This window comes from Zalophus californianus, chromosome 9, assembly GCF_009762305.2.
Source record: "Zalophus californianus isolate mZalCal1 chromosome 9, mZalCal1.pri.v2, whole genome shotgun sequence".
Classification (NCBI taxonomy): domain Eukaryota; kingdom Metazoa; phylum Chordata; class Mammalia; order Carnivora; family Otariidae; genus Zalophus; species Zalophus californianus.
Genome location: NC_045603.1, coordinates 25,281,269 through 25,308,558, shown reverse-complemented (window position 1 = coordinate 25,308,558; position 27,290 = coordinate 25,281,269). Strand labels below are relative to the sequence as shown.

At 39.1% G+C, this 27,290-nt stretch overlaps 1 protein-coding gene and 1 pseudogene across 7 annotated transcripts in view; both read right to left on the bottom strand.

The window, feature by feature from the left end:
* The window catches only part of NTN4 (netrin 4), a 108,838-nt gene that overhangs the window by 46,822 nt on the left and 34,726 nt on the right, over positions 1–27,290 (bottom strand). For all 7 annotated transcript variants that reach the window (XM_027594986.2, XM_027594987.2, XM_027594981.2 and 4 more), the window contains exon 3: positions 21,568–21,846. In XM_027594986.2, the coding sequence (XP_027450787.1) occupies positions 21,568–21,846 (279 nt within the window). The remainder of the gene's footprint in view (positions 1–21,567; positions 21,847–27,290) is intronic.
* LOC113921629 lies at positions 17,803–19,190 on the bottom strand (annotated as a pseudogene).

The following is a 27,290-nucleotide window of genomic DNA, read 5'->3' as shown; positions in this document are numbered from 1 at the left end:
TGGCCCACAAATTCCAGGCCTCAGGAGGCCACAGACATCTAGGGAAACCTCATCAAACATTCACATGTATCACAAGAAAATGGGGACAGGTCAGTTCCCTCTGGAGTAAAGATTTCAGAGCATTCCCTTGCTCCCACATGCTGAGAATTGGGATGAACCTCCCAGGGTCTGAAAAATGCCAGTCCAGCAAATTTTTCTGCACACAGAAAAATTCAAGGAGCTGTCATTTTGAGAATTACCAAAAATAGCTGTAAATCATTATCTAGACCATCTGAAACAAGAAGTCCTTCCTCAGCGATACAACTGTTACTGTTCAAGCTTGAAAGATCACCCACTATTTGATGCTCGTGAAAAATGTGCAAGTAAAACTAGGTCTTTATTGAAAAAAAAAAACCAACAGAAAAAGGAAACTTTAGTAACAAGTTAAACATAGCTCTAGTTTGGTACACAAACATGAATTAGATAAAGGGCAGGAAAATGGGATTAAGTACCTAAGGTGTAGCTGAAGAAGAGTGGTGTCTGGTTGTCTAATTGGAAAAGGAAAAATTGACTTTAACAACAAGTTTATATAACTCCTAATTATCTAAGAGGTACACCTTGGCATTTTGGTTATTCTATGCATTTCATAACCCCCTTTCTTATACTAAGTACTTTATTCTGTTAATGTCAAAAATTTTCCTACTTGTATCTAATATTTATTTGTTGTTAATATTAACCTATTTGCAAGTCATTTTTAGCATACTTAAGCAATTATTGGAACAGCATGCTCATTAGAACAGTATGCTCATTAGTAGCTATGCACTTTAGTGACAAATATATATTAGAGCCAAATAGATAAGGAGAGAAAATGCAATTTCTTCATATTTGAGGCTACAAACATGGGAATCTAGGGTGGGGGCAAAATGAGGAAATCATTATCTTTCACATCCATCACTGAAAGATAGGTCTTGCCTCGAAAAGCTGCTTCTTCATTGTTGTTCCTTTTTGGGCAGGAGACCTTCTAGTAGTTTGCAACCTTGGAGTTTAGTAAATTGGTCACAGCAAGAGGTTGTGAGAATTGTGAGAATTGGGGGCACCTGGGTGGCTCAGTTGTTAAGCGTCTGCCTTGGGCTCAGGTCATGATCCCAGGGTCCTGGGATTGAGCCCTGCATCGGGCTCCCTGCTTGGCGGGGAGTCTGCTCTCCCTCTCCCACTCCCCCTGCTTGTATTCCTGCTCTCGCTATCTCTCTCTCTCTGTCAAAAAAAAAAAAAGGTTGTGAGAATTGGATCATTGGCAGTGTGAGGTATATGCGTTGGACAATCACTTATCAAGATGTTGTAGAATACTTAAATATCAGGTGGGAGATTGGCTTAGACAACTTTTAGGGTCCTACCAGTCTTAAGGTTCTATGATTTTAAGGCCTGCGTCTCTGTGTTGGGAATACGGATTGGTTGCAAGCAACTATCCATAATCTTTTCTGAACTACCAAAGAAGACTTATGTGGCCGGGTCTTGCTGCCATCTCACAAAAGCAGAACATTTCCAGATCATCTGAAAACCAAACAAGGGAGAGAGCTAGGAGAATATCTCTTCTTTGCTGCAGGCACTTCTTGTGACACAAATGAAGAAGTAAGTAAATGTTAATAGTCTCTGCAGACTTTCATTTGTTGATACTGACTATACCTAAATGAACATAAATTCTATTCTTTTTATTTTTCTCCTACTGTTTTCCTGCCCCGCTGCATTTCCCCCACTGCTTGTGACTAAAGAAATTATAGACTAAATATCATTCTAGCTCCTACCTTCCAAATAAAGGTATACTTCATCATCCAGTGATGCTTGCTACAGACATTCACCATAATGGAAATTAACGGAGCAAAAAATCAATCTGATTAATGCTTTGGAGCATTAATTCAATTCTTTTAGGAATGCCTGATAAAATTTGCTTCCCAACTGCTCTCCAAGAAAGAAAGGAACAGCTGTTGTTCATGTCCTACTAAAAATTAGAATGAAAATTAGTGGGGGGAAAAAGACTTTACAGCTAAATATTCAGAAATTCTTGAATTTCATAAAGTAAGTGATTTTCTTGTGCTTTGGTGCCATCGTTTACATATACATGATTTTATTTTCATCTTTCCCATTCAACTTTGAATTCCAATGGCAAATGAGTCTTCTTTTCATGCTGTCATTGGAACTTTAAAAAATGTTTGTGAAAAGAGAATGCAAACAGTGCCTATTCTATGAACCAAAGGAAAATGCCCACTTATAGGCAGCTGCAGCAATTCACGGAACTCCATTTAGCTATGACAAATGATTTAGAAGTGGAACAATGCTACACAGCAATTTAAGACAAAATGTGAAGGCAAAAACTGATTAATTTCTAAAGAGATAGTATGTCCCTTTTAGAAGAAAAGGATTAACTTCTAAAAGAATGAACTTCTTATGCATGCAAAGAGATAAATTCTAATAACGGGCTAGGCTGTAAGAGCCTGCTCCTCTTATGTGGGACAAAAACGCAGACAACAATGCTACAGCACAAACCTTTGAATAGAAGGCATTGTGAGGAAAACATGTCTTTTCATTAACAAATAAAATATTCCTTTTTCCCATTAAAGGTTTGCATGTTTTAATTTAACAGAAGATGTGGGAGTTCTATGGTGAATATGAAGCATAATAATCGAGTTCGGTGGAAAAGGGGGCTTGAAACATACTGTCAGAATGGGGCAAAAACGTTGAAGGCTGAGTATGCTAAACCCTTGCCCAATAATATATATAGCAAGAATGCAACCAACTGAAAAGTTTTACAATCCGTTCATTGGTCTGAACTTGGACACTAGAGAAAACAGCTCTTGTAAGAAAGTACAGGCAATAAAATAAAGATAGGTATAGAGCAGAAACAATTATGATTAAAGAATGAAAATTGGCCAGTACCTTGAGACTTCTGTCGTCTCAGTTAGCCAGTTGCCTGAAATTCTTCCCGTAGAAACTCATTCCTTTAGCTTTAAATGGGATTGTAGGTCCAGGAGCTCCCTACAAAAATGCTTTTATGCTCAAAAGGGGCAATTGTTGTTGCCCCTTAATTATTAGCAACAAGCATATCAGCTGGGATTATAACCATCTGTTCTCAATCCTAGAACTGGACTCAGAGTTGCCTAGAGGAGGAAGTGGCTTCCTGATTGAGGGGAAGGGAATGTCTTAGGGTGAAAGGGAAGGAGCCAAAGACAAACCATGCCTATGTTCTCTATCTTGCCAAGAACCTTGCTTTGGCTGATAGGGCTGGAAAAAAACATGAATGTAACCAGTGCAAATTTCATAGGAAAACTGTATTTAATACACCGTATGGTAATTATGGGTTTATCTGCCTCTCTCCACTAGACTGTAAGCACTTTGAGGGAAGAAACTGTGGGTTAAATTTCTTCGAATCTCCAGTAACTGACATATAATAGGTTTTCAATAAATATGTGTTAATTTTTTTTCATTCGGTAAATATATTTTAATGGAGCATTGATAATATTAGTTATTGGATTTAGTTCCATTTTATAAACTTGCCAAGAAGGCAGGGTACCAGTTATGCATTTGAAGTGGGAATAGGATACTTTCAATTGTTTGTCACGAAGCAGGATTTTGGTTAGAATAGGACTGAAAGACATTCAGGTTTGTCCAGAGTGCCTCCTATAAGGTGTATACTAGCTCACATTGGGGCAAGGCATGTTGGTAAATATGTTCTCATCTGTAGTAGTCATTTCTAGTTGTTCTGGAAGATCTGTAAGGTTAAGGAACATGGGTCAGTCATGGAGAGGAATGAGAATAATAATAACAATAACGATGATGATAAATAATAACAACAATAGTAGTAGTAGATAATATTGAGTAGCACTATGTACTGGGCACTGTTCTGGTTTACTGTATAAGTATTAACTCCTTGGATTTACACAAGAACCCTCTAAGGTAGGTACAATGATCATTGCCATTTCACAAAGGAGGAAACTGAAGTTCAAAGAGTTTAGATAATTTGCCTAAGGTCACAAAAGCCAGTAACTGCTAGAGCGACAGTATTTGAATTCTAGCAGTCTGACTCCAGTCATCATCTTAATCCCTAACCTATGTTACAGACAAAACCCTAGGGAGTAGTATGCCAAGTCCCTTTATGGTGTCATCTCAACAAAGCAGATGTGTTCCAAAACAATTTGTCCTTGAAGAGTTCTTCAGGACAGAGGTTGGTTTGGACTCAAAGTGAGTCATTTCATGGGGGTTCTGGTCTTGAGTAGATTATTAGTCCTATTCCTCTGGGAGAAGCCTAGCAGTTTTGGAGATAGGAGAATACTGGAAGATTGGCCCCCATCTCCCGCACCTGGCATGAATAAGTTGAGGGCATGTAAAGGATCTCATTGGTTCAGTGTAAAACCTGAGTACTGAAAATTCTAATGCCTCCTAGGGGCATTTCTGGGCCACTGCAAGTTTTACTTCTCAGAAACTCCAGTGAATAAATTTACAAATGAAGATGATAACAAGAATGTAAATGAACTCTAATTAAAGATTTGCTCTTTGTGGACAGCACCTCTTTTATATTATTTACTCTGCCTATTAGATGTGATCTGGCAGGGATAGCAATATCATATAGTGTGGTGATTTTTATAGTCAGTATTATTTTAGGTTATTAATAGCAGTAATAGTAGTATTTTAGGTTATGGAGAATGGTTAAGTGAGAACACTGTACATAACCTAATGATTCAGATATATTTTTAGATTTGGGTTGCTGGGTTATTTCCATTTTTTTCAAGTACAAAATTTTGTATGCCCCCAAACTGTGATTTGTGTATCTAAATGGCAATTTATTTGTGCCATTGTGCATGCTCTTTACCATAAAAAATCAGGAGTTGAAGTATTCAGAAGCATGCATACACAAACACACAAGATTTTCAAATGCTACCAAATTTGTGTACTCCAAATTGTGTACATTTATTCCAAGATTGTTTAAAAATGTGGTTCAGCAGATCTTTTTTTAAAATAGTAATACAGCTAAAGTAAGAACTAAAATCAAGTTTTGTGGGTTATCTTTCAGCATACATCATGGCCCCTTTTGAAAAAATTAGATGATTGGTCAAAACCAAAACAAAAGAAAGCAAAAACAAACTCGCTAAACATACCTGTCTGCATAAAGGAGGGCAGAAACTGCTTCAGGGCAGAGAAGAGCAAAATTTGTATTTAGATAAATTTAGATAAATTTAGATAAATTACAAAACACTTTTGGGTTTAAAAATATTGTTAATAAAGTAACCTCATTTAAAAAGCCAAGTGAAAGAAGGTCTTAAAACATTCCCATTGTTTTAAAATGTACTATTGACTCAACAATGTATTTTTTTGTAAGTGAGCACTTTAGTTTAAATTTGGGGTCCTTGAGTAATTTTAGGTAGGATTCTCTCTCATCCTTCAGAGTAATGACTTCTTAGAACAAAGAAAATCTCTTCTTTTTGTGAGTCCAGGGATAGGGATTACTTTTATTTATTACCAGGGGGTTAAGAGGTTTAAATGTACTGTCTTTTGAGAAAGATGCTTTGCATTCTATCTGTAAGTATATTCAGTATTCTTTATTTGTCTATAGATGTGTGGTTCTTTGAATTTTCCTTTGAATAAGTTGTAATGTCTTACTGGTCCTTCATTAACTAATGAGTTAAATAAAATTTTTGACTTGTGTTTATTTTATACCTGAACGAGAGTCATGACTTCACTCTTAAAATTATCCTTGGGGCGCCTGGGTGGCTCAGTCGGTGAAGCATCTGCCTTCAGCTCAGGTCGTGATCTCAGGATCCTGGGATCTAGCCCCACATGGAGCTCTTCGCTAAGTGGGGAGCCTGCTTCTCCCTCTGCCTGCCACTCCCCCTGCTTATGCTCTCTCTCCTCTCAAATAAATAAATAAAATCTTTTAAAAAATGTATTCTTTAACACTGCCATTTCTTATCCTACACATGTTCTTCCATCTATCAAGACTGCTTAAGCATATACTTCTAAAAGTGGAATTTCAACTTGCTTTATATAGCCAAATGGGTTTTGATGTCTTATATTTTCACAAGATTGAGTCTACTGGCTTCCTCTTTTCAGTATCATCAGGTACTTTATCTTTCCTCTGGGGACTGTAATAAATATTTCTGCCATAAAAATACAAATAGCATGGAACTAAATATTGTGATGCTCAGGAGGCTTGTGAAGATTACACTTATATAAGATCATTCCATTACCAACTTATGCGATTTTCCCCCCACCTTCAAAATACTTCATTGCATAGAACTGTTTTCTATTTGTTATTTCTTTCCAATGGGTTTTAAGAATTATTTCTGACTACTGCGTTTTTAAAAATGATGTATGTCCAACAGACATATTTATTTGGATAAATCCTACAAGTGAATAGAGCTAGATTATATGCATAATTTGGTTTCAGATTTGCATGTGTACAATGACAGTATAGTAAGGCACTATGATTTTAAGATGTTCATTTCATGTATCTAAGGCTTTCTTGCCTTATAATATCAAATTGGCTTCTCTTCTCCATAACAGCCACAATTTTTTCAGCTTTAAGATATAGAACAAGAGGGGCGCCTGGGTGGCTCAGTTGTTAAGCGTCCGCCTTGGGCTCAGGTCATGATCCCAGGGTCCTGGGATCAAGTCCCATATTGGGCTCCCTGCTCGGTGGGGAGCCTGCTTCTCCCTCTCCCATTCCCTCCCTGCTCTGCTTGTGTTCCCTCTTTCACTGTGTCTCTCTCTGTCAAATAAATAAATAAAAAATCTTTAAAAACAAAAAATATATAGAACAAGAGAAGATTGACAAATATCATTAGATTCTTGCTGTAGTTCTTGTCCTTAGGCAAAGTTTGAGTTTTCGACAAAACTGTGTAAGAAGCTATGTCATTATATAGCTAAGTAATTTGAAATTTCTTTCAAGCCAAATTGCTCTCTGGTCACTGTGTCCAGTTACTACGACAGTTGCTATGTAGCTATTCAACCTGCTCCATCTCTGTTCATTTGATCTCAGTTTTGTTTTCATAACTTCACTTTGCACTTGTCTTTATACACTGAAACTTTTCCGAGGTCACAACGCAAATCAGTGACAGAACAGGGAACAGGGCTCCCAAGAGGGTCCTCACAAAAGGCCCTGTCTTAGAACAGTGATGTAATCAGGAGGATTTTTTCCCTTCCCACCAACACCTAAAATAGCTTCTCACGATAAAATCTCTTTGAGGGGAAAAGAGATCATATCACTTTCAATTTCTTAGTACCTATTTAATTTTAATAATTTTAGAAAAAAAAGCAAAAGTGGAATTAACAGTGTATAACTTCTAATATACTGTTAAAATTATTAACACAATAACTATGAGACAAGAACCTGGGAAATTGAGTGAAGGCAAAAACTAGAACTCATTTTGTAAGCAACCTATCTGTCAAGCAGCATTTGACACGAGAACGGAGGAAGGATTTGTGGGGTTTTATTCAATGTCTTTTCGGATTTAGATGGTTTTTACAATGAGTTGGGGGCCAGGTAAATTCTATCAGAAGTGCTGTGGGGGATTAATAAGTACTTTTCATCCTACTGACATTCACTTGCTCAATGTGTTCACATAGCTTCTGGTTATTTTAAAGGAAAATTCCTTGTCAGAGACTATTTTGCATTCTCTTACAAAGTTTTTTTTTTTAATTTAATTCATTCCAGTTCACATTTCCCACTGTTTTCCTTCTTTCTTGACAGCTCTGTTTGATTGTCACTCAGTATTCTATACAGTACAGAGGGTATTACAAAAGTTGACTTGTTTAAGATAAATGAGCCCCTGATTGTGGTACAAGAAGCCAGTTGCTAGGGCATGTTTTCTTCCATAGTCTTTTGTTGTTGAATTAATTAATTCATTCAGATGCTTCTTTTCATATCGGAAAATTGCTTGTTTCTAGGTGAATCTTATAAAATGTAGTCTTCATGATTGAGTATGCTCATATTAAAAAAAAAAACCTAAAGCTTGTTTGGCAACTCTATCAGAATTCAGAGTCATTACGAAATCTGTAATCATCTGTATATGGCCAGAAACAACAGCCAAGGTTTTTGGAAGAATTAGTTTTCTTCAATACCCATCCATTCAAAGCTATTGCTCTTAGAAACAGTCAGCTTAATGACCAAGACTTTAAAAGAAATATATTCATTCTACAAAATTCCTCTATAACCAGCCATGGGTTTTTTGTTTGTCTGTTTAGCTATTGATTTTTCTTATTGCAATTATATTCATGTAACATAAAATCTATAATTTTAACTATGTTTAAAGTGTACAATTCAGTGGTCTTTAATATATCAAAATGTTGTGCAATAATTACCACCATCTAATTCCAGAGCATTTTCATCACTCCCAAAAGAAACCTCATGCTCATTAAGCAGTCACTCCCCATTTCTCCCCAACTCCTGGCAACCACTACTGTCTTTATGGATTTGCCTATTCTGGACATTTCATATAAAAGGCATAATACAATATGTGGTCTTTTGTGTCTGGCTTCTTTCACTTAGCATAATGTTTTCAAGGTTCATACATGTTGCAGCATGCATCAGTACTTCATTCCTTTTTATGGCTTGGATAATATTCCTTTTTTAAAAAATACATAGCTTTCTTTGCATCCATTATTTTTCATTTATTTTTTTATGTTTCAAGTTTTTATTTAAATTCTAGTTAGTTAACATACAGTGTAATATTAGTTTCAGGAGTAGAATTTAGTGATTCATCACTTACATATAACACCCAGTGCTCATCACATCAAGAGCCCTCCTTAATGCCCATCACCCATTGAGCCCATCCCCCATTCCCGCATCCCCTCCAGCAACCCTCAGTTTGTTCTCTATAGTTACGAGTCTTTTTTATGGTTTGCCTCTCTTTTTCTACCCCCCCCCACCATGTTCATCAGTTTTGTTTCTTAAATTCCACATATGAGTGAAATCATATGGTACTTGTCTTTCTCTGACTTACTTTGCTTAGCATAATATGCTCTAGCTCCATCCACATTGCTGCAAATGGTAAGATTTCATTCTTTTTTATGACTAATATTCTACTGTGTATATATATATACATCTTTATCCATTCATCAGTCAGTGGACATTTGGGCTCTATCCATAACTTAGCTATTGTTGATAGGATAATATTCCATTGTACAGATATACCATATTCTGTGTATCCATTCATCAGCTGAAGGGCACTGGGGTTGTTTCTGCTTTTTGGCTGTTGTGAATTATGCTGCTATGAATGTTCATGTCCCAGGTTTTATGTAGATATAGGTTTTCAATTCAGCTGGGTATATACTAAGGAGTAGAACGGCTGGGTCATATGGGTCATGTGTTAGGGTTCCAGTTTCTCTACATCCTAGCCAATATTTATTATTACTTATCTTTTTGGTTATAGTCATCCTACTGGGTTTGAAGTGGTATTTCATTGGTTTTTATTTGCATTTCCCTAGTGACTAAGGATGTTGAGCATCTTTTTTTTTATTTAAATTCAATTAGCCAACACATAGTACATCATTAGTTTCAGACGTAGAGTTCAGTAATTCATCAGTTGCATATAACACCCAGTGCTCATCACATCACATGCCCTCCTTAATGCCCACACCCAGTTACCCCATCCACCACCGACCTCCCCTCCAGCAACCCTCAGTTGGTTTCCTATAGTTAAGAGTCTCTGATGGTTTGTCTCCCTCTCTGATTTCTTCCCATTCAGTTTTCCATCCTTTCTCCCATGATCCTCTGTGCTGTTTCTTATATTTCACGTATGAGTGAAACCATATAATTGTCTTTCTCTGATTGACTTATTTTGCTCAGCAGAATAACCTCCAGTTCCATCCACGTCAATGTAAATGGTAAGATTTCATCCTTTCTGATGGCAGAGTATTATTTCATTGTATATATATACCACATCTTCTTTATCCATTCATCTGTCAATGGACATCTGGGCTCTTTCCATAGTTTGGCTATTATGGACATTGCTGCTATAAACTTTGGGTGCAGGTGCCCCTTCAGATCATTCCATTTGTATCTTTGGGGTAAATACCTAGTGGTGCAATGCTGGGTTGTAGGGTAGCTCTATTTTTCACTTCTTGAGGAACCTCCATACTGTTTTCCAGAGTGGTTGCACCAGTTTGCATACCCACCCACAGTGTAAGAGGGTTCCCCTTTTTCTGCATCTTCGCCAACATTTGTTGTTTCCTGACTTGTTAATTTTAGCCATTCTGACTGGTGTGACATGGTATCTCATTGTGCTTTTGATTTGTATTTCCCTGATGCTAAATGATGTTGAGCATTTTTTCATGTGTCTGTTGGCCATTTGGATGTCTTCTTTGGACAAATGTCTGTTCATGTCTTCTGCCCATTTCTTGATGGGATTATTTGTTTTTGGGTGTTGAGTTTGATAAGTCCTTTATAGATCTTGGATACTAGCCCTTTATCTTTCATTTGCAAATATCTTCTTCCATTCTGTAGGTTGTCTTTTGGTTTTGTTGACTGTTTCCTTTGCTGTGCAGAAGCTTTTTATCCTGATGAAGTCCTAATAGTTCATTTTTGCTTTTGTTTCCCTTGCCTTTGGAGACATATCTAGCAAGAAGTTGCTGCGGATGAGGTTGAAGAGCTTGCTGCCTGTGTTCTCCTCTAGGATTTTGATGGATTCCTGTCTCACAGTTAGGTCTTTCATCCATTTTGAGTTTATTTTTGTGTATGGTGTAAGAAAATGGTCCAGTTTCATTCTTCTACATGTGGCTGTCCAATTTTCCCAGCACCATTTGTTGAAGGGACTTTTTCTCATTGGATATTCTTTCCTGCTTTGTCGAAGATTAGTTGACCATAGAGTTGAGGGTCCATTTCTGGGCTCTCTATTCTGTTCCATTGATCTATGTGTCTGTTTCTGTGCCAGTGCCACACTGTCTTCATGATTACAGCTTTGTAATATAGCTTGAAGTCTGGCATTGTGGTGCCACCAGCTTTGGTTTTCTTTTTCAACATTCCTCGGGCTATTCGGGCTCTTTTCTGGTACTATACAAATTTTAGGATTATTTGTTCTGGCTCTGTGATAAATGTCGATGGTATTTTGAAAGGGATTGCTTTGAATGTGCAGATTGCTCTAGGTAGCATAGACATTTTAACAATATTTGTTCTTCCAACCCATGAGCATGAAATGTTTTTCCATTACTTTGTGCCTTCCTCAATTTCCCTCATAAGTGTTCTGTAGTTTTTAAGTACAGATCCTTTACCTCTTTAGTTAGGTTTATTGTTAGGTATCTTATGGCTTTTGGTGCAGGAATAAATGGGCTTGTTTTCTTAATTTCTCTTTCTGTAGCTTCATTTTTGGTCTATAGAAATGTAACAGATTTCTGTACATTGATTCTGTATCCTGCAACTTTACTGAATTCGTTTATTAGTTCTAGTAGTTTTTTGGTGGAGTCCTTTGGACTTTCTATATAGAGCATCACGTCATCTGCAAATAGTGCAAGTTTTACTTTTTCTTTGCTGATTTGGATGCCTTTTACTTCTTTTTGTTGTCTGATTGCTGTGGCTAGGACTTCCAGTACCATGTTGAATAAAAGTGTAAGAGTGGGCATCCTTGTCTTATTCCTGACCTTAGGGGAAAAGCTCACAGTTTTTCCCATTAAGGAAAGCTGGGGGTTTTTCATATATGGCCTTTATTATGTTGAGGTATAACTCTGTCTTTTGATTGGAATATTTGGTCCATTTATATTCAAAGTAATCACTGATAGATATGTATTTATTTATTTATTGCTATTTTATTATGTGTTTTGTGGTCATTTCTGAAGATTTTTTTCTAGTCTTTTCTTGTCTTTCTTTCATGGTTTGTTTGTTTTCCTTAGTGATATATTTGGATTTCTTTATTTTTATTCTTCACATATTTATTAGTGGTTTTTGATTTGTGGTTATCATTAAGTTTGTATATAACATTTTCTGCATATGACAGTCTATCTTACGTTGATGGTCATTTAATTTTGAACCCATTTTTTACTCCTTTCCTCCCTATTTTTTAGGTATAGGTGGTTATATTTTACATCCTTTTATTCTGTGAGTTCCTTGACTGACTTTTTACAGAAATATTCATATTTACTGCTTTTGTGTTTCCTACCTTCATACTGTCACTTTTGGACTTTCCTTCCCACTCAGAGTCCCCTTAAATATTTCTTGCAGGGTTGGCTTAGTGGTCATGAACTCCTTTAGTTTAGTTTTGTTTGTCTGAGAAACTCTATCTCTCAGTGCGGGGCTCGATCCCAGGACCCTGGGATCATGACCTGAGCCAAAGGCAGACGGTTAACCGACTGAGCCACCCAGGCGCCCCTGGGTGGCACAGTTTGGAGCACAAGTCTCTTCACTGCTCCTACTTCTGGGTAATCTCAGAGTTAAGTTCCCTTTTCTTTACACATGAGAATTGGATTAAATTGCAAACAAGAATTACAAGATAAATATGTTACAACTACAATCTTTAACCTCTTTTCAGCACACTATACTATGGAAATACTGTGATTCCACCTTCTCTTTAATTTTAATGCCTACCAAGGTCTTATCTGGGAACAAAGAAACGTCTGCCCTTCAGGAATTCTGAGAGCTGACTCAGCCAGCTAAATTGCATGCCTGGTAGTGGTGCCCTTAGAGATGCAAAACTAAAAGGCAAAGAACACCTGATCAGTGTTTACTCTTACAAACTTCATAATTGTTCATATTATATATAAAACATTTAGTAGCGGAACAAATGTAATCAGTTTTCCATTTCTAATATGTGAGCTCTTTTAAAGTTAAAAATATATTTTAGTTTTTGAAACAATAATTTCCTGCTTTTTTTTATTTCTATCTAAAGAGCTAAAAAGATATCAGAATCCCTTATGTCTAAAAAAATCTTATTATGAGTTAATAAATACTATAGTCCTTCCATCTGCCCATACATGTACTATTTTATTCCATAAGGTATCTACATTGCTAAGATACAATATAACAGTAGTTTCAGTTATAGTTTTAAGGTTTTGAATGCCAAAATTAACAGACTTAGTTTTCCTCACTATTTGAAATAGCTGTGAATTTTCTCTCTTTTGTGGAATGATTATGATATTGTGTGTGTGTGTGTGTGTATTTTAACCTTATGTGTCTGATAACTAAAAATCCTTGTAAGAAGGAATAAGAACTTAAATTACAGTTTATCTTCTACTGAATGTAATTGTTTTAGGACAAATTGAAGTACATTTCCAGCTCTTACAAAATTGGCAAGACACAAATGAAATACCACAGAGATATGAGTCCTGGGGTTGTGAACCAGAAGTGAGATATCTATCTGTAACCTCAGCTTTTCTCTTTCCATGTAGCTCCCCCCCACCTCCCTGCCATTATATTAGCCGTGAAATTGCAAGACTAGGCCTTGCAGACCCAGAGATCTCCCAGCTATCTGTGGGATGGATCCAAAAATGCTACACTGAAAAGGAAATATTCATAAGAAAAATTTTCAAAGTGGGATATGCCTTGAATATTTGAAGAGTACTTTATAGCAAGAAAAATGTCAAATTTAAGTTGTTTCTTCCCAAATTTATACTAGCAGCTCAAACTTGTTAAAGAAACTTATTTTTGAATCTTTTCAGTGCTCTAATTTTGACCTAAATATAGATGTTTCACTTTCTGCAAAGCATGTTCATGAACAGTTGAATGAACAAATATGATATTTTGGAGAACCAAGTTTACTTTTATACTGGCTTATGTTTCACTTTCAGAAATGTCAGCTCTGGCACCAGCAATTCAGCTTTCAGTTGTTTCATTTAACCTTTCTGTGAAATAGTCAAAGGCCTATAAATAAATATGTAAATGTTCTGGGGGAATTTTTGAAAGGAACCCCATAAGTAATTCTTTCATGAATGCAAAAATGGTTTTGTAATGCCTCGGGTTCTGAAGCCTTCTGGTTTCCTGATCATCAAATAAAAAGAATAATCTCAGGCAACTTTTGCCACTAAGAGTATATCTTACTGTGTCAAGAGAAAATAAGCTAGATTCATTGGGAATTTTACAGTCAAAACACTGACAATTTCAGCCATGAACATATTTTACTGGCTTGCCCTTCTACTAGAAAACACAAGGTAGTAAATGAAGTATAATCAACATTCTGTACACCTTCTATGGCATCTGTAGTTACTCATTGCCAAGGGGCTATTGGCAAAGCTATAACATAGTAATACACAGGAACATTGTCAAGACCTTGAAATGGATTGAGGATAATCTCACACTAACTGTATCAAATTGGCAGGCTTAATAGTATGTTAATATTTGGAATAAAACACTGTGCACCATTTTGGTGATAGGATTACCCTTTCCTCCAGAGCCTTATGTGACAAATGAAATAATTGGGATTGCTGCTGTCTTTATTGTTTTTAAGTCCTTGTTCTTTTCCTTAATACCCCAAAGAGTCAAGAGCTTTCTAATTCTTACTTTTGGGCTTATATCATAGCACATTAAAAATTTTTTTTAAAGATGAAAAATGTGGTCTTTAATCTGTTCTCACTATATAAAACTTGATACATGAGATGTGCAAACATAAGTATATGATTAAATGTATTCAGATTCAGATGAGAAAAACTTTTGTAATGAAACTGTACAAATACTTCTAAAATTTGTCTTACACAGCTAGGGAGCTAAGCAACAGTTTCCTTAAACCCCACTTTCTGGTCCTGCATATGGTTTCAATGTTTACTCTTAGATTTAGAATATGCCAGTTAAAATATTGATACTCTTTTATAATGAGTTTCTGATTAGAAAAGAAAAATCCACTTTAACAAGTATAGCACAAGGCATCTAACCAATTCTTCATGGTATTCTAAGGCTTCCATGTTGTGCAATGGGTGATATGTTAGCAAAACAATGAAACGTTCCACGTTCCCTCTTATTACCATCCAACAATCCAACAGCTGTAAAATCACCAGCTGCTAGGAAAAAGAGAACTGCATCAGTCCTCTCCAGCTGCAAAGAGAAAAAGCTTAAGATCACCTTTTCATATAATGTCTGGGATCCCAGCAGGCTGGAGTCAAAGTATGGTTTTCCTTGTCACAAAACCCCTAGCCTTGTAAACATGTCAAACAGCACATAAGCTACAATTTATTTTTGTTGTTATTGGGGAAGAAGTGTATGTGGGAGAAGTCGTAGAAGAGGCTGAGGTAATATAATAGAGTGACAGCAATGTGAGCAGTGGCTACCATATGCCAGGCACTGGCTATCATAATTCTAATCCTCACAATAACTATGGAAAGTAGATCTTATTTTCTTGGGAAACTGAGGTTCAGTGAGACTGAGTAACTTAGCAAATGCTGTGGTGAATCAAATCCAGATCTGACTCCAAAGCTAGGGTCTTAATCACTGCCCTGGTCTGCCTTCCAGTAAAATGAACAGATGAGGAAAAAACTGAACTGGTAAAGAATAAATGGAATGTACTGGGAAGAAGGGGAAGCATGAAGAAGACACAGGAGGAGTGTTTCAAGACAAATGAGGCTGCCAACTTGCACTCTACTTTGTGCCTTTTTCTGCTCCCCCCTCCCACAGAAAGAAAATGACCCTAAAATCTTAGAGAGCTTGAGAAACAGACTAAGTATCATTTCCATTAACTGTCATTAGCCATTAAAAATTCTAGCCCATAAAATCAGACCTTGGTAATTAATTACCATCCTGACAACAATATTAGCTGTAGATAAACTGGCATAGTCTATAAAGCAGTAGCTCTCAAACTTTAGCAAGCACTGAAATCACCTGGGCCCCATCTCTAGATTTTCTGATTCAGTAGGTCTGGAGTAGGGCCTGAGAACTGGTAATTCTAACAAATTCCCAGGTAATGCTGGTGCTGCTGGTTCAGGACCACACTGAGAATGACTATTATAAAGAAAAGCTGGGCTAAACACAGATTTATACACGTATACCTATGACAAGCTGACTAGTAAAAGAATTGCATTTCTCAAGAGGGTACTTTCCATTGTGCAGGCACAATTTATGAATCCAGTTGTTTATAGCAGCATATGTAAAATGAATAGAGTTCATACAAATGTAGGACAATTGACCTTATGGCCATGTTATTAATTAGGCAAAAGGTTATGCTTTTAATGTGCAATTTGCTCAGCTGAGCAGTTCTAGGAATAAGAATATCACATTTAGAAGAGGCAACCATATCCAAATTTAATACCAGCCCTTTATAATCCAGAAAAAAATAAATAAAAATAAAATGCACTTAGGGATGGAAAAATCTGAAACCAAAACTATTCCCATTTCTGACCATAAACCTCTGCTGGTCCAATTGCTATGGCTTAAAAAACAAACAAACAAACAAACAAACATTTTAAGAGAGTAGAGACAACAAGAATATCCATAGAACTGGATTCCTGGAAGCTAACATACCTTTGGCCACTTAGCCTCTTTCTTATCCCTTACCCCGCCCTGGCTCTAAGTTTGACTTAGTCTTGCCTGGTTTTGGCACATGCTCTAGTTATAACACTAGGGTGCTACCACCACTGCTGCTGAAATCAATATGAAAATTGGGGAGCAGGATGTCACAAAACTAGCATTCTTTTAAAAGGCAGTTGCTTCCAGTTTCAAAGTGACCTGAGAGTAGTAAGGAAGTGTGGTTTCTATCCCATAGGGTCTTCTAGGATAGAGACTTCTCATTCCCACATCCTTTTAAAATAAAAAAACACTAGATAATCCCCTTTACTTGGTTATCCAGATCCTTTCAATAGGCTAACAGTTTTCTTTTGGGGGGGCCGGGAGAGGGGCCTTGCAGTAACTTTATTATAACAGAGAACCCAGGCTGCAATAAGTCTACATGATTAGAGCAGATGGTTGTTATCTTTCCAAGGGTGAAGCCTGAGCCCGGCTGGCAGCACACTAAAGTTAAAGCCAAGGTCCAGAATATCCTGTTTCCTGGTATTACCCGCATGATGTGAGATGATGGACTACACAACCACACTGAATGGAAGGATGAGGTCCCACTGGGCAGAGGCAACAACCCAACAGGAGAAAATTAAACAATCACTGAAAAGGACGCTAAAATAAGGTGCAGTTGCCCACTCTCACTATTCTTTGCTGAGAAAGATGAGGTTATGGGATGAATAGCAAATTATGCCCTTCATTCTTCAAATAAATAAATCCCGAGAAGATGGGGTCAATGACCAATCAACCAGTAGAACAGGATGAAAATCGAGGCTAGTTATAGATCTTCGTGCCTCAGGAAAAGGGCAGCACAGATAAGGGAAAAGAGAGGAGCATTAAAATGCCTGGAAGCATTAAAAAGGCGAAACTTCTTTTTTTCTTAAGCAAAACAGGAAACAATATCTTTTATTTTCCTTGCTGTAGTGGCAGCAGACCCTGGTTTTCATAAAACACGATTTCAGTTAACATGGTCTGTTGATAAGATTGCTCAATCATGGGAAGACAAGCAGGCTGACCATTAATGTTAGGATTAGGTCTTCTCACAAAGCCTCTAACAAGGGCTATGTCTCATGCTGGGTTCACCAAGGACCTCTCAAGACCATAAGGTACTTAAGTTAAAGCTTCTGCAATATTGCAATGGCATGATTAATGGGTTCTTTAAGGATAGGACTTTCTCATACATGTTAACTATTTCAGAAAAGTTGTGGATAAAAAGGTGGGGGAGAGTTCGGTTTCAAGCCACACACTTCCAGACACCAGCTATGGATGCCTCTGCCCTGTTGAAGTACATGTTCTTTTCTGAGGAACACATTCAATCACTGTGGTTGAAAGAAATGATCCACTCATCACCTCCATCCTTCCTCATCCTGTGAATCTCACATGTGCAGAGGCTGAAGACAGGACAGTTGTCTCTGTTCCCTCTCATCAGGGAAATTACTTGGTGATCTGGTGATCTCATGAGCAAGGTAGCCCAGTTGTCCAAGATGACCCTGGCCACAGAGATGCGGCCGACCTCTGTCATGTAGATGGAGACCTCCTCGGTCAGCTGCTCCACCTGTTCAGGCTTTGCCCTGTGAAACAAAATATGCCAGTATAGTTGGGGATGTGCTGCCCACTGTGGGAGAAGTCCTCCTTCTTGTGGTTGGAGACCAGCTGAATCCGCATACTAATGATACAGTTGGCCATGACTTGCACTTCCTGCAACTACCATTTCTGAAAATCCGGGCTGGTCAGAATGGTCAAGGTAACCTGAGCGCCACTGAGGGGAGGGCTGGAATACAGGGGATGGATCAAGGTCTTCAACTGTGGCTCCACGCCTCTGACTTCATCAGCATCTTTGCAGAGCACAGTCAAGTCTCCCACATGCTTACCATAGAAGCCCATGTTCTTGCTAGAGGACTGGCAGAGACAAACATTAATGCCCTCTTCAGTGAAGTGTTGCACAGCCCAGGCATCCTTGTTACCATCACTACTGGCAAAGCCTTGGTAGGCCATGTCAAAGAACGTAGAGAATTCTCTTTCTCGCTGCTATTGTTGTTGCCTCCTATTGCTCAGGATGAAGGTCCACTCCCATGGGATTGTGGGCAGGAGTGTGCAGAACACTTCGCTCTGGCATTTTTGAAATGTCCTCCCTAGTGCCTGTGAAGTCAAAGCCACAAGTCTCGGGGTCATAGTATTGATAACCTTGTAGCTGCATGCCGGTGTGTCTGATGGTTTGGCAGAAAGACATCTTGGCTGAACTTAAAAAATCTTTGCAGAAAACTAGCTCTGATCCCTAAGGCCTCAGTTCCAGAAATGGTCTGCACAGTGACATTCTAGCCAATTTCCAACACTTCGCAGTTCTCATCCAGGATTAGTTCTAAAGATGCCTTGCAAAATTCAGCCAGTCCTGCAAGGGGCATATTTTGTTTGTTCAAATTTTTTGCAGCAATCTAGGCCTCTGCCTTCCAGACGCTAGGAGGACATAAGGCTTTTCCATGATATTGGTAGGTACCACCTACAAGATTCTTCTTTTTACTGCTGGTGTCTCTCTTATAGGCTTTTGTGACTCCCAGGATTGGATGTTGGGGCCCCATCTCCACATGGGCTCACCAGGAGCTGACTCTTGCAGAGGCCAGCTGGTGAGGTTGGGGTGGAAGGTGGCAGTGATTTTGGACAGGACACTGCTGGAATGCACAACGCCATGGTGGAAGCAAGAAGTTTGGTGGGTAGTAGCAGAATGGAGTGGCGGGTCAGCAGTGCAGACGTGGAGGCTCAGGCTCATAGCCTGACAGCTTTCTTACTGGCAGAAGACTGTATAGAATAGTTATATTTTAAGACTTTTGCAAAAGTTTCTGTTAACTCTGTCTATTTATCCCTTTTTGAATTTAGCAGAATTAATAGAATTCTTTTTTTTAAGTCAGAAAGCCATTTTTTTAATTTCTAAAACTCTGGCATATATTTCTAGGGGGTGCTGATGGTCACCTGCCACACCTGTACCAGGTCATCTGCGTAGCCAGCAAAGAGTCTGGCCATCAGCAGACCAGACCAAGGAGGAGCACTGGGGCAGCCCTGACTTGCTGCTGGTACTGATAACTTCTTGTTTCCGTTCATCTGCAATGATCTTGTCCTTCAAGTCTCAGATCTTGATGCTGTGGCCTGTGGCGGCCCAGAGCCAATAGTGGTGGGGGCTGAATCCCAGGGCATTGATGGTGTCCCTGCCATCTAGTGTATGAAGGTACTTGCCTTTGTGGAGGTGCCACAGCATGGCCTGGCCAGCCATGCCTCTGGAAGCACAGAGGAATCCATTTGGGGAGACAGTCACAGCCCATGTGGCCAGTGGGGTTGGTCTTCAGCTTGCAGTTTTCCAGGCTTTATACCTTGACCAGCTGGTGGCTTATGAACAAAAGAAATTTATTTCTCAGTTATGGAGACTGGAAGTCTAAGATCAGGGTGCCAGCAGCGTCAGGTTCTCGTGAGGACCCTCTTCTGGGTGACAGACTGCTGCCTGCTCACTGTATCCTTACGTAGCAGAAAGAGAGCTAGCTAGCTAGTGCTCTGGTCTCTTAAGGCCACTAATCCCATTCATGAGGTCTCTACTCTCATGACCTAATTACCTCCCAAAGGTCCCACCTCCACAGCCCATCACATTGTGATTAGGTTTTCAACATATGAATTTTGGAGGTGCAGAAACACTCAGCCCATTGCAGCCTGAGTGAAAGTCTCCTTTCACTCATTCACTGAAATATAATGGCAGACATTTATTGCATTCTACCTCACACCAACTTTCTAGTTTACGGTCTAGTAGATTGACACATCTCTAGAATATCTGGGTTATTTTCTAGGTGAATCATAGCTAAACCCCATTAACTTAGGTATTACAAATTATTCCATCCTTTATTTGAAGCAATGCTAGCTCAAAGATCCATTTGCATCTGCAAACTAGTAGGTGTCTGCTGGGTGAGTGCTCCATTTTCTCCAACTTGGAAGCCCCAGCTTCGTTTCTAAAGGAATAGCATTGTTTCTGTTTTTGAAACTCTGGTTGCTGCCCTGGTCATTTTCGTCACCCCAAAGCTGTCGTGCACCCCAGGGACTTAGCCCAGCAAACACAAACTCTTCTGCTGGCTAACTGGTTCATGGTCCCTTATGGCCCTGTCCTCTATCAGGGCTGGGAGAAAGACAAATGTGGAAGTCTCCTCTCTAGGAAATGAAGTAAGGAAACATTGAGGTCTTAAATTTTTATTTATTTTTTTGCTTTTAACAGAAGTATCAGAGCAAAATATAAAATTTAAAAATTGGAGTGCTCTCCTCCTTGCCTTCTCTTTGCCCAGTCCCCAGCCATAGCTCTGGGTGCATCCCAAAAAGGCACTTGCTGTCTGAGCCATTTCATGTCTTTTTTTATGGGGGTGGGGAGAGGAGAAGGTGATGTGAGGACAATGACTGTAATTTTTCATCATTTTTCTATTCCTGTGTTGATATCATTCAATCAAACATCTACCAAACACCTAACTCTGGCTCAGTTAACACACTGTCCTGAGGATACAAAGACCACACATTCCCCGTCCTCGGGAGTTTGTGATCTCCAAAGAGATGCAGACAAGTAAAAGTTCAGAGGAAAACACAAGGGGATGCGTGACCATAGAGGAAAGAGGGTTTAACTCTGCCTTAGGGTGACAGGGGGTCAGGCCACTCTTCACAGAGGAGAATTATTATTCATTCTATTAGCCGGACAGCAAAAGATACCAGGCATTAAACTGAGGTTCTTGTTTTTTCCCCTTTAAAATCAACTCAACAATGGTCCCCATTTACTGTCCAAGCTGGCTCTGTGTGATAATACCGCGAGTATGATTATGCCAACCCCTCCTGCTCCTCACCTTACACTTCATATCTGAAGGTCATGGTACTAACGATTGGCATGGATGTGTTCCCCGGAATCTGGTTATCATGCCTGACTATTTATAATTCTAAAATTGAAGATTAAAAAACAAGTTAACTGGCACTTTTTAGGATGAGTATGGAGTCGGAAGAGTGAATCAGCCAAGGGAGAAACAGGAAGGGCTATATGAGCACAGACAAACTCTGAGGGAACTTAGATTACCAATGCCCAAAGCTGAAGGTAACTCATGGTTTGTTTCTCACAGGGGAGGACCTGTTTTACATACCACGTGGAATGCTCCTGGGGCCTTGACCGGTCTGAAGCCATCAACAGGTACGCATTGATCAGCATGGCCGTTGCAGAAGCAGCTGCCCTTGACGATGAAATCATAGATTGCATAATGTGTAAAATGTTGAGGCTTTGAAGTCAGGTCATTTCTCTGACAGGGACAAGACTGCCGTTTTAGCAGCTGCACGCGGAGGTTGGTGATCTTCAGCTGCTCCTGCACTTTGGCACTGTAAGGGTTCTCTGCATCGTATGGCGGTGACAAAGCTCGGAAAATAACCTGTAAAGAAAAAAAAAATTACCGTGAGTATATAGGACTGTGAGCAAAAACCCCAAATCACTTGCCTCATACAGGCTTGATGTGATTTATACCTTTTATCACCTGCAAGTGATAAGAGGCTTTTTGACCTTGATCGCACAGGTGTGCTGCCTGTTCGGATGTGCAGAATAAGTACAAACTGAATAGCCGCCAGGGACCTGACTCTCGAGATGAAGGCAGCCAGACAGAGACTGGGAAGAGCATTCTGGGCAGAAGGAAGAGCAAGTTTAAAGGCCTGGAAGCTGAATCAAGCCTGGCTTATTAAAGGAAGAACAACAAGGCCAGTGTGACTGAGGTCCAGGAAACAAGGGGACAGTTTTCAGAGAAGAGGATGGAGCCAGTACATGACAGATCATGAATAGAGAGTCCTTTAAAGGCCACAGTAGTTGGAAGGTCATACGCAGAGAAGTGATGTGATCTGATTTACATTTTTAAAAAAAGATAACTCTCGCTACTGTGAGGAGAATGGATTATTAGGGGTGAAGAATAGGAAGGAGGAGGAGGACCAGGTGGGAAGTGATGGCAAAATCAAGATGACCCTTCTATTTCCAAATGAGGTGTGATCCTTTCGAAGACTAATCAGTAACTAATTGGGGCCACTGTTGCTACAAATACCTTTGGTTCTCCCTTTCTGAATCTGCCTTCTAAGCTGTGGCACATTCTTGGAATATTATTACTAGTAGTAAAAATACAGTCCTTTCAAGGGGGATTTGATTTCTGAAATCAGTTAGAAGTCCCTTAAATCCAAATACAGAGAAGTAAAATGGCTGATCAAGTTAGTTAACAGTATGGTTAAATGCAAAGTAGAAGTAATAAAACTGTTTTTATTGTGTATGTTATAGATAGACTCAAAAGGCAATTTAAAACTTTAGTTCTGAGGAGGAAACCAGAGGGAGGAAGACTCAGAAGGGACGGACTTTGGGCGTGTGTATGCGCGTGTGTGCACGCATGTGTGTGCGTGCGTGTGCGTGTGTACGTGTGTGTGCGCGTGTGCACACATGTGTGTACGTGTGTGCGCTGTGTGTGCGTACGTGTGTGCACGCGTGTGTACGTGTGTGTTGTGTGTGCACGCATGTGTGTGTGCACGCATGTGCGTGTGTGCTGTGTGTGTGCGTGCGTGTGTGTGTACGTGTGTGTGTGTGTGTGTGTGTGTGTGTGTGTGTGTGTGTGTGTGTGTGTGTGTCTATACAATGGGGGTGATAAAAGGGGCCCTGGGCTGGAGTGGTACAAACTTCTCTAATGGGTCTGTTAACTTTGAGGGAGTAGAGGCTGGTCGAAGAGGATATCATTGCCAGTGGAAACCAATGAATATAAAAAAGGAATTCCAAACTACCTCAAAACATAAACCAGTATTATAAGGAGGCCAACACTAAATTATACTTTATTATGGAGGTTTAAAAAAAAAACAGTACAAAACTTCAAACAATCTTGTTAATTTATATAATAAGAGACAAGGCTCCCCTGAAAAATTCTTAGGTATCTCTTGATTGTTTAAAGATATGTGAGGGCGCCTGGGTGGCTCAGTCATTAAGCATCTGCCTTCAGCTCAGGTCATGATCCCGGGGTTCTGGGACCGAGCCCTGCATCGGGCTCCCTGCTCAGCGGGGAGCCTGCTTCTTCCTCTGCCTGCTGTTCCCCCTGCTTGTGCTCTCTCTCTCTCTCTCTCTCTCTCTCTCTGTCAAATAAATAAATAAATAATCTTTAAAAAAAAGAGGTATGTTAAAACTCCATTCAGAAATATTTTGATAACCAAGTAGTTTGAAAGTAAAGTAATTACTAAAAAGTAGGCTTTGGATAAACTCCCATTTAGAGAGAATGTATCTAAAAGTAGTTTTCCAGGAAAAAAATTTCTTTAAGGAATACTTTGGATATAAAAATTTCATTTTAGAAACTGATTTTGCACTGAGAGTATGCAAAGGCAAGAATCAACTGTGAAGGATCACATCTCCAGGCCCACTGGTGCAGAACTGTCCTAAACGAAATACAGTTTGGGGGAGGGGGTAGTAATTCAATGGATACTCTCCACCCCACAGCCAGAGTGATTCTCTATAAACAGAAGTTGGATCATGTCATCCTGCTTAAGTCTACCCCCACCCAAAGACCTCCCATTTCTTTCAGAATAAAACACAAAGTCCTTATAGCAGCCTTACATCATTTTTGTTCTTCATACTTATTACCAATTGACACATTGTAGTGGTAGTTGTGTATTGATTTACCATCTTCCCAGTCTAGAAAGTAAACTTCTTGAGGGTAATCACTGATCCCTGGGCAGTGCCTGGCACAGAGTCAATATTGAATAAATTTTTGGTAAATGAATGGTTGACTATAACATTGTTTTTGGCATTCAAGTTAATAGGTAAATTTTAAATAACTTAACTTCCTCTTATAAGGTCTTAAACAGATTCATACACTGAATTCATGTTATTGCACTAGAAGGGAAGAGGTAGGAACTTGTATTATAAAAACAGTTATAAATAACTGAATCATTAACCAGTTTCTGCATTTCTAGCTATTTTTGAACTTGCAAAACTTGGAAAAGTTTGTACCCTAAACTTTAACAATATTCCACCCCATTTATTTACATGTAAAGTGTGGAAAACAGTATATGGAAGAAAACTTTCCAACAAATAATATGTCACCTACTCAAAAGTCAATATATTACTAACATCTCTTTTTACTTTTTAAAAATTTTATTTTATTTAAATTCAATTAATTAACATACAGTGTATTATTAGTTTCAGAGGTAGAGTTCAGTGATTCATCATCAGTTGCATATAACACCCAGTGCTCTAGAAGTAATGTCTCTTTTAAGGATAGCCCATATCACCACATAATTTTACATTTGAATCATTAAAAAAATAAAAAACAATGAATCCATTGTGAGTTTTATGTGGGGCTTATTTTTCATATAATATCCCAAATACTGGCATTCTGTTAGAAATGTGTGAGGCACTCTAAATAAAACCAATAATGTGGCTACCTCCTGGTTTATTGACCACAGTAATGCAAGGACATGGAAAAGGTCACAGTGCCAACCACGTAAGGGTTCCACTGCAAAGTCTATAGCATACTTCTCTTAAATTGTGGCCCACCCTTCCTTTTCCTCCACATTGGTGGCAACTGTTTGCTCTCTCAGTTCCTGTCACATATTTACCCTTGACATTTACCCTCGTTCCCTCTCCCTCCCTCCATATAACCCCTGCCTCCTGAGAACTGCTTCTCACATGCAAGGCTAGAGGAAGATCTGTCAAGGTTTGTAGGAACTTAGAAGCTCTTTGGCTTCCTGAACCCAGACTGTGGAAGCTGAATGGCGGCTCTGTGCTCAATGTGCATGACACCACAGTTGGCACACTGATATCAGCGGGGTAGGGACATCATGACCCCTGAGACTGCATGCTGGAACGGAGACAGCAAAGTGCCACAGACAAAAGTCAACGGGAATTTAAACCATGAAATCTTTTTTCCAGAAAGGAGACGCCTTAATCTGATACTCTGGGAAATGGATCTATCCTGCGTCAGGAAACAAAGAGTGCGCCAATCCAGATGCTTCAAGCTTCTGGCAGGTCGCCCTTTGGGTCCCACCCAGTTTTTCTTCAAACATCTCCAGAAGAAGCCTGCGTGGCACTACTAAAATGAAGTAAGAAAAAGCGTAGAAGCCCTCCTGTAACAACAGCCTCTTCTGGTTTTGTCCCCATCAGGAACAGGATATATCTGTGAGCCCACCACTGCTCCTCTGTCAATGACTGCTTCTGAAGAGACATTCCTGACAAGACATAGAAGACAGAAGGGATCGGACGCCTGGGTGGCTCAGATGGTTAAGCGTCTGCCTTCAGCTCGGGTCATGATCCCAGGGTCCTGGGATTGGGTCCCGCATCGGGCTCCCTGCTCAGAGGGGATCCTGCTTCTCCCTCTGCCTCTCTCTCTCTCTCTCTCTCTGTCTCTCATGAATAAATAAATAAAATCTTAAAAAAAAAAAAGACAGAAGGGATCTAAGACCAAGGCTGCTTTGATGATTCCAGCTTGTTAGTGCTACTGACCAGGACTTCCTGATCTTATTTTTCAAATTAAGAAAGTTGATTATGTTTCAGTGGCTAATACTCTCCTTACAGAGAAATCTGTCACTCAGAATGTAGGCGACATTAAGAATCTACAATGAGATCCCAAAGACAACCAGGAATAATACCAACTCCACAATATTTTCCCATCTACGCTTCTGTATATATACATGTAGAATACAATGTAAACAGCTTTGTTTCAACTTAACAATGCCTTGTGAATTTTTTCCGACTCAATGAAAATAACTCTCCATCAGTGGTTCTCAAAGTGTGGCCCCCAGACCAACAACATCAATATCAAACCTGGGAACTAGTTAGAAATGCAAATGCTATCTATCTATCTATCTATCTATCTAATCTATCTATCTATCATCTATCTATCTATAAGAGAGTGAGCGAGACCAGAAGGGAGAGAGAATCTGAAGCAGACTCTGTGCTGAGTGCAGAGCCTGACTCCGGGCTTGATCCCACGACCACAAGATCATGACCTGAACTAAAACCAAGAGTCAGACCCTCAACCAACTGGGCCACCCAGGCTTCCCAGAAATGCAAATTCTTGATCCCTATACCAGGCTGACTGATCCGAAACTCTGGAGGTGGGGCCCAGCAATCTGGGTTTCAACAAGCCTTCCGGATGATTCTGATTCACAATAAAATTTGAGAAACACTGCTACATTATTTAAAAATCTGGTTAGAAATCCATTGTGTGGATATGACATAATTTATTTAACCAGGCTGTTGTTCTTAGGCATCTAGGCTGTTTCCAACTTTTCCGTATAACGAACTACAGTGAACAATTGTATAGCTAAAATGCAGAAGTTTATAATAATATCCTGAAGATACATTTCCAAATGTGAAATCAGTGTTTTAAATGAAATGCATAATTTAAAAACATCTCTGAATCACAGATCCTCTCCCACCTAATCTTTGGAATCTTCACATTTCTCTGGTCTTGCCTTACTTTCTAAGCCTGGAATCCCTCAAACTTTGCCTAAGGATCTGGATTTTTGGCTTAGTTTCTGCCATTTCTTATGCCCAAGTATAACAAAGAGATCCTTAAAAAGTTCTAAACAGGTTAGAATTACCTATATGTTCTTTCTTTTCTAACTCTCAGTAATACTGAGAATTAGTTAAAATAGCATTCCATATGTCTTACTTTTACTCTGATATGAAACTTTCAACAGACTATTAACACAGTATGAACAGAATAAGAAGTAAATATTAGGTACATAGTAGTCAAGAGGTTCTTTTAGTATCAAACTCATACCTTACATGTTGCTCCATAACTAAAATGTTATTGCATATGTTATTAGATCACAATAACCCAAGAAATGTAGTTATCACATTTAA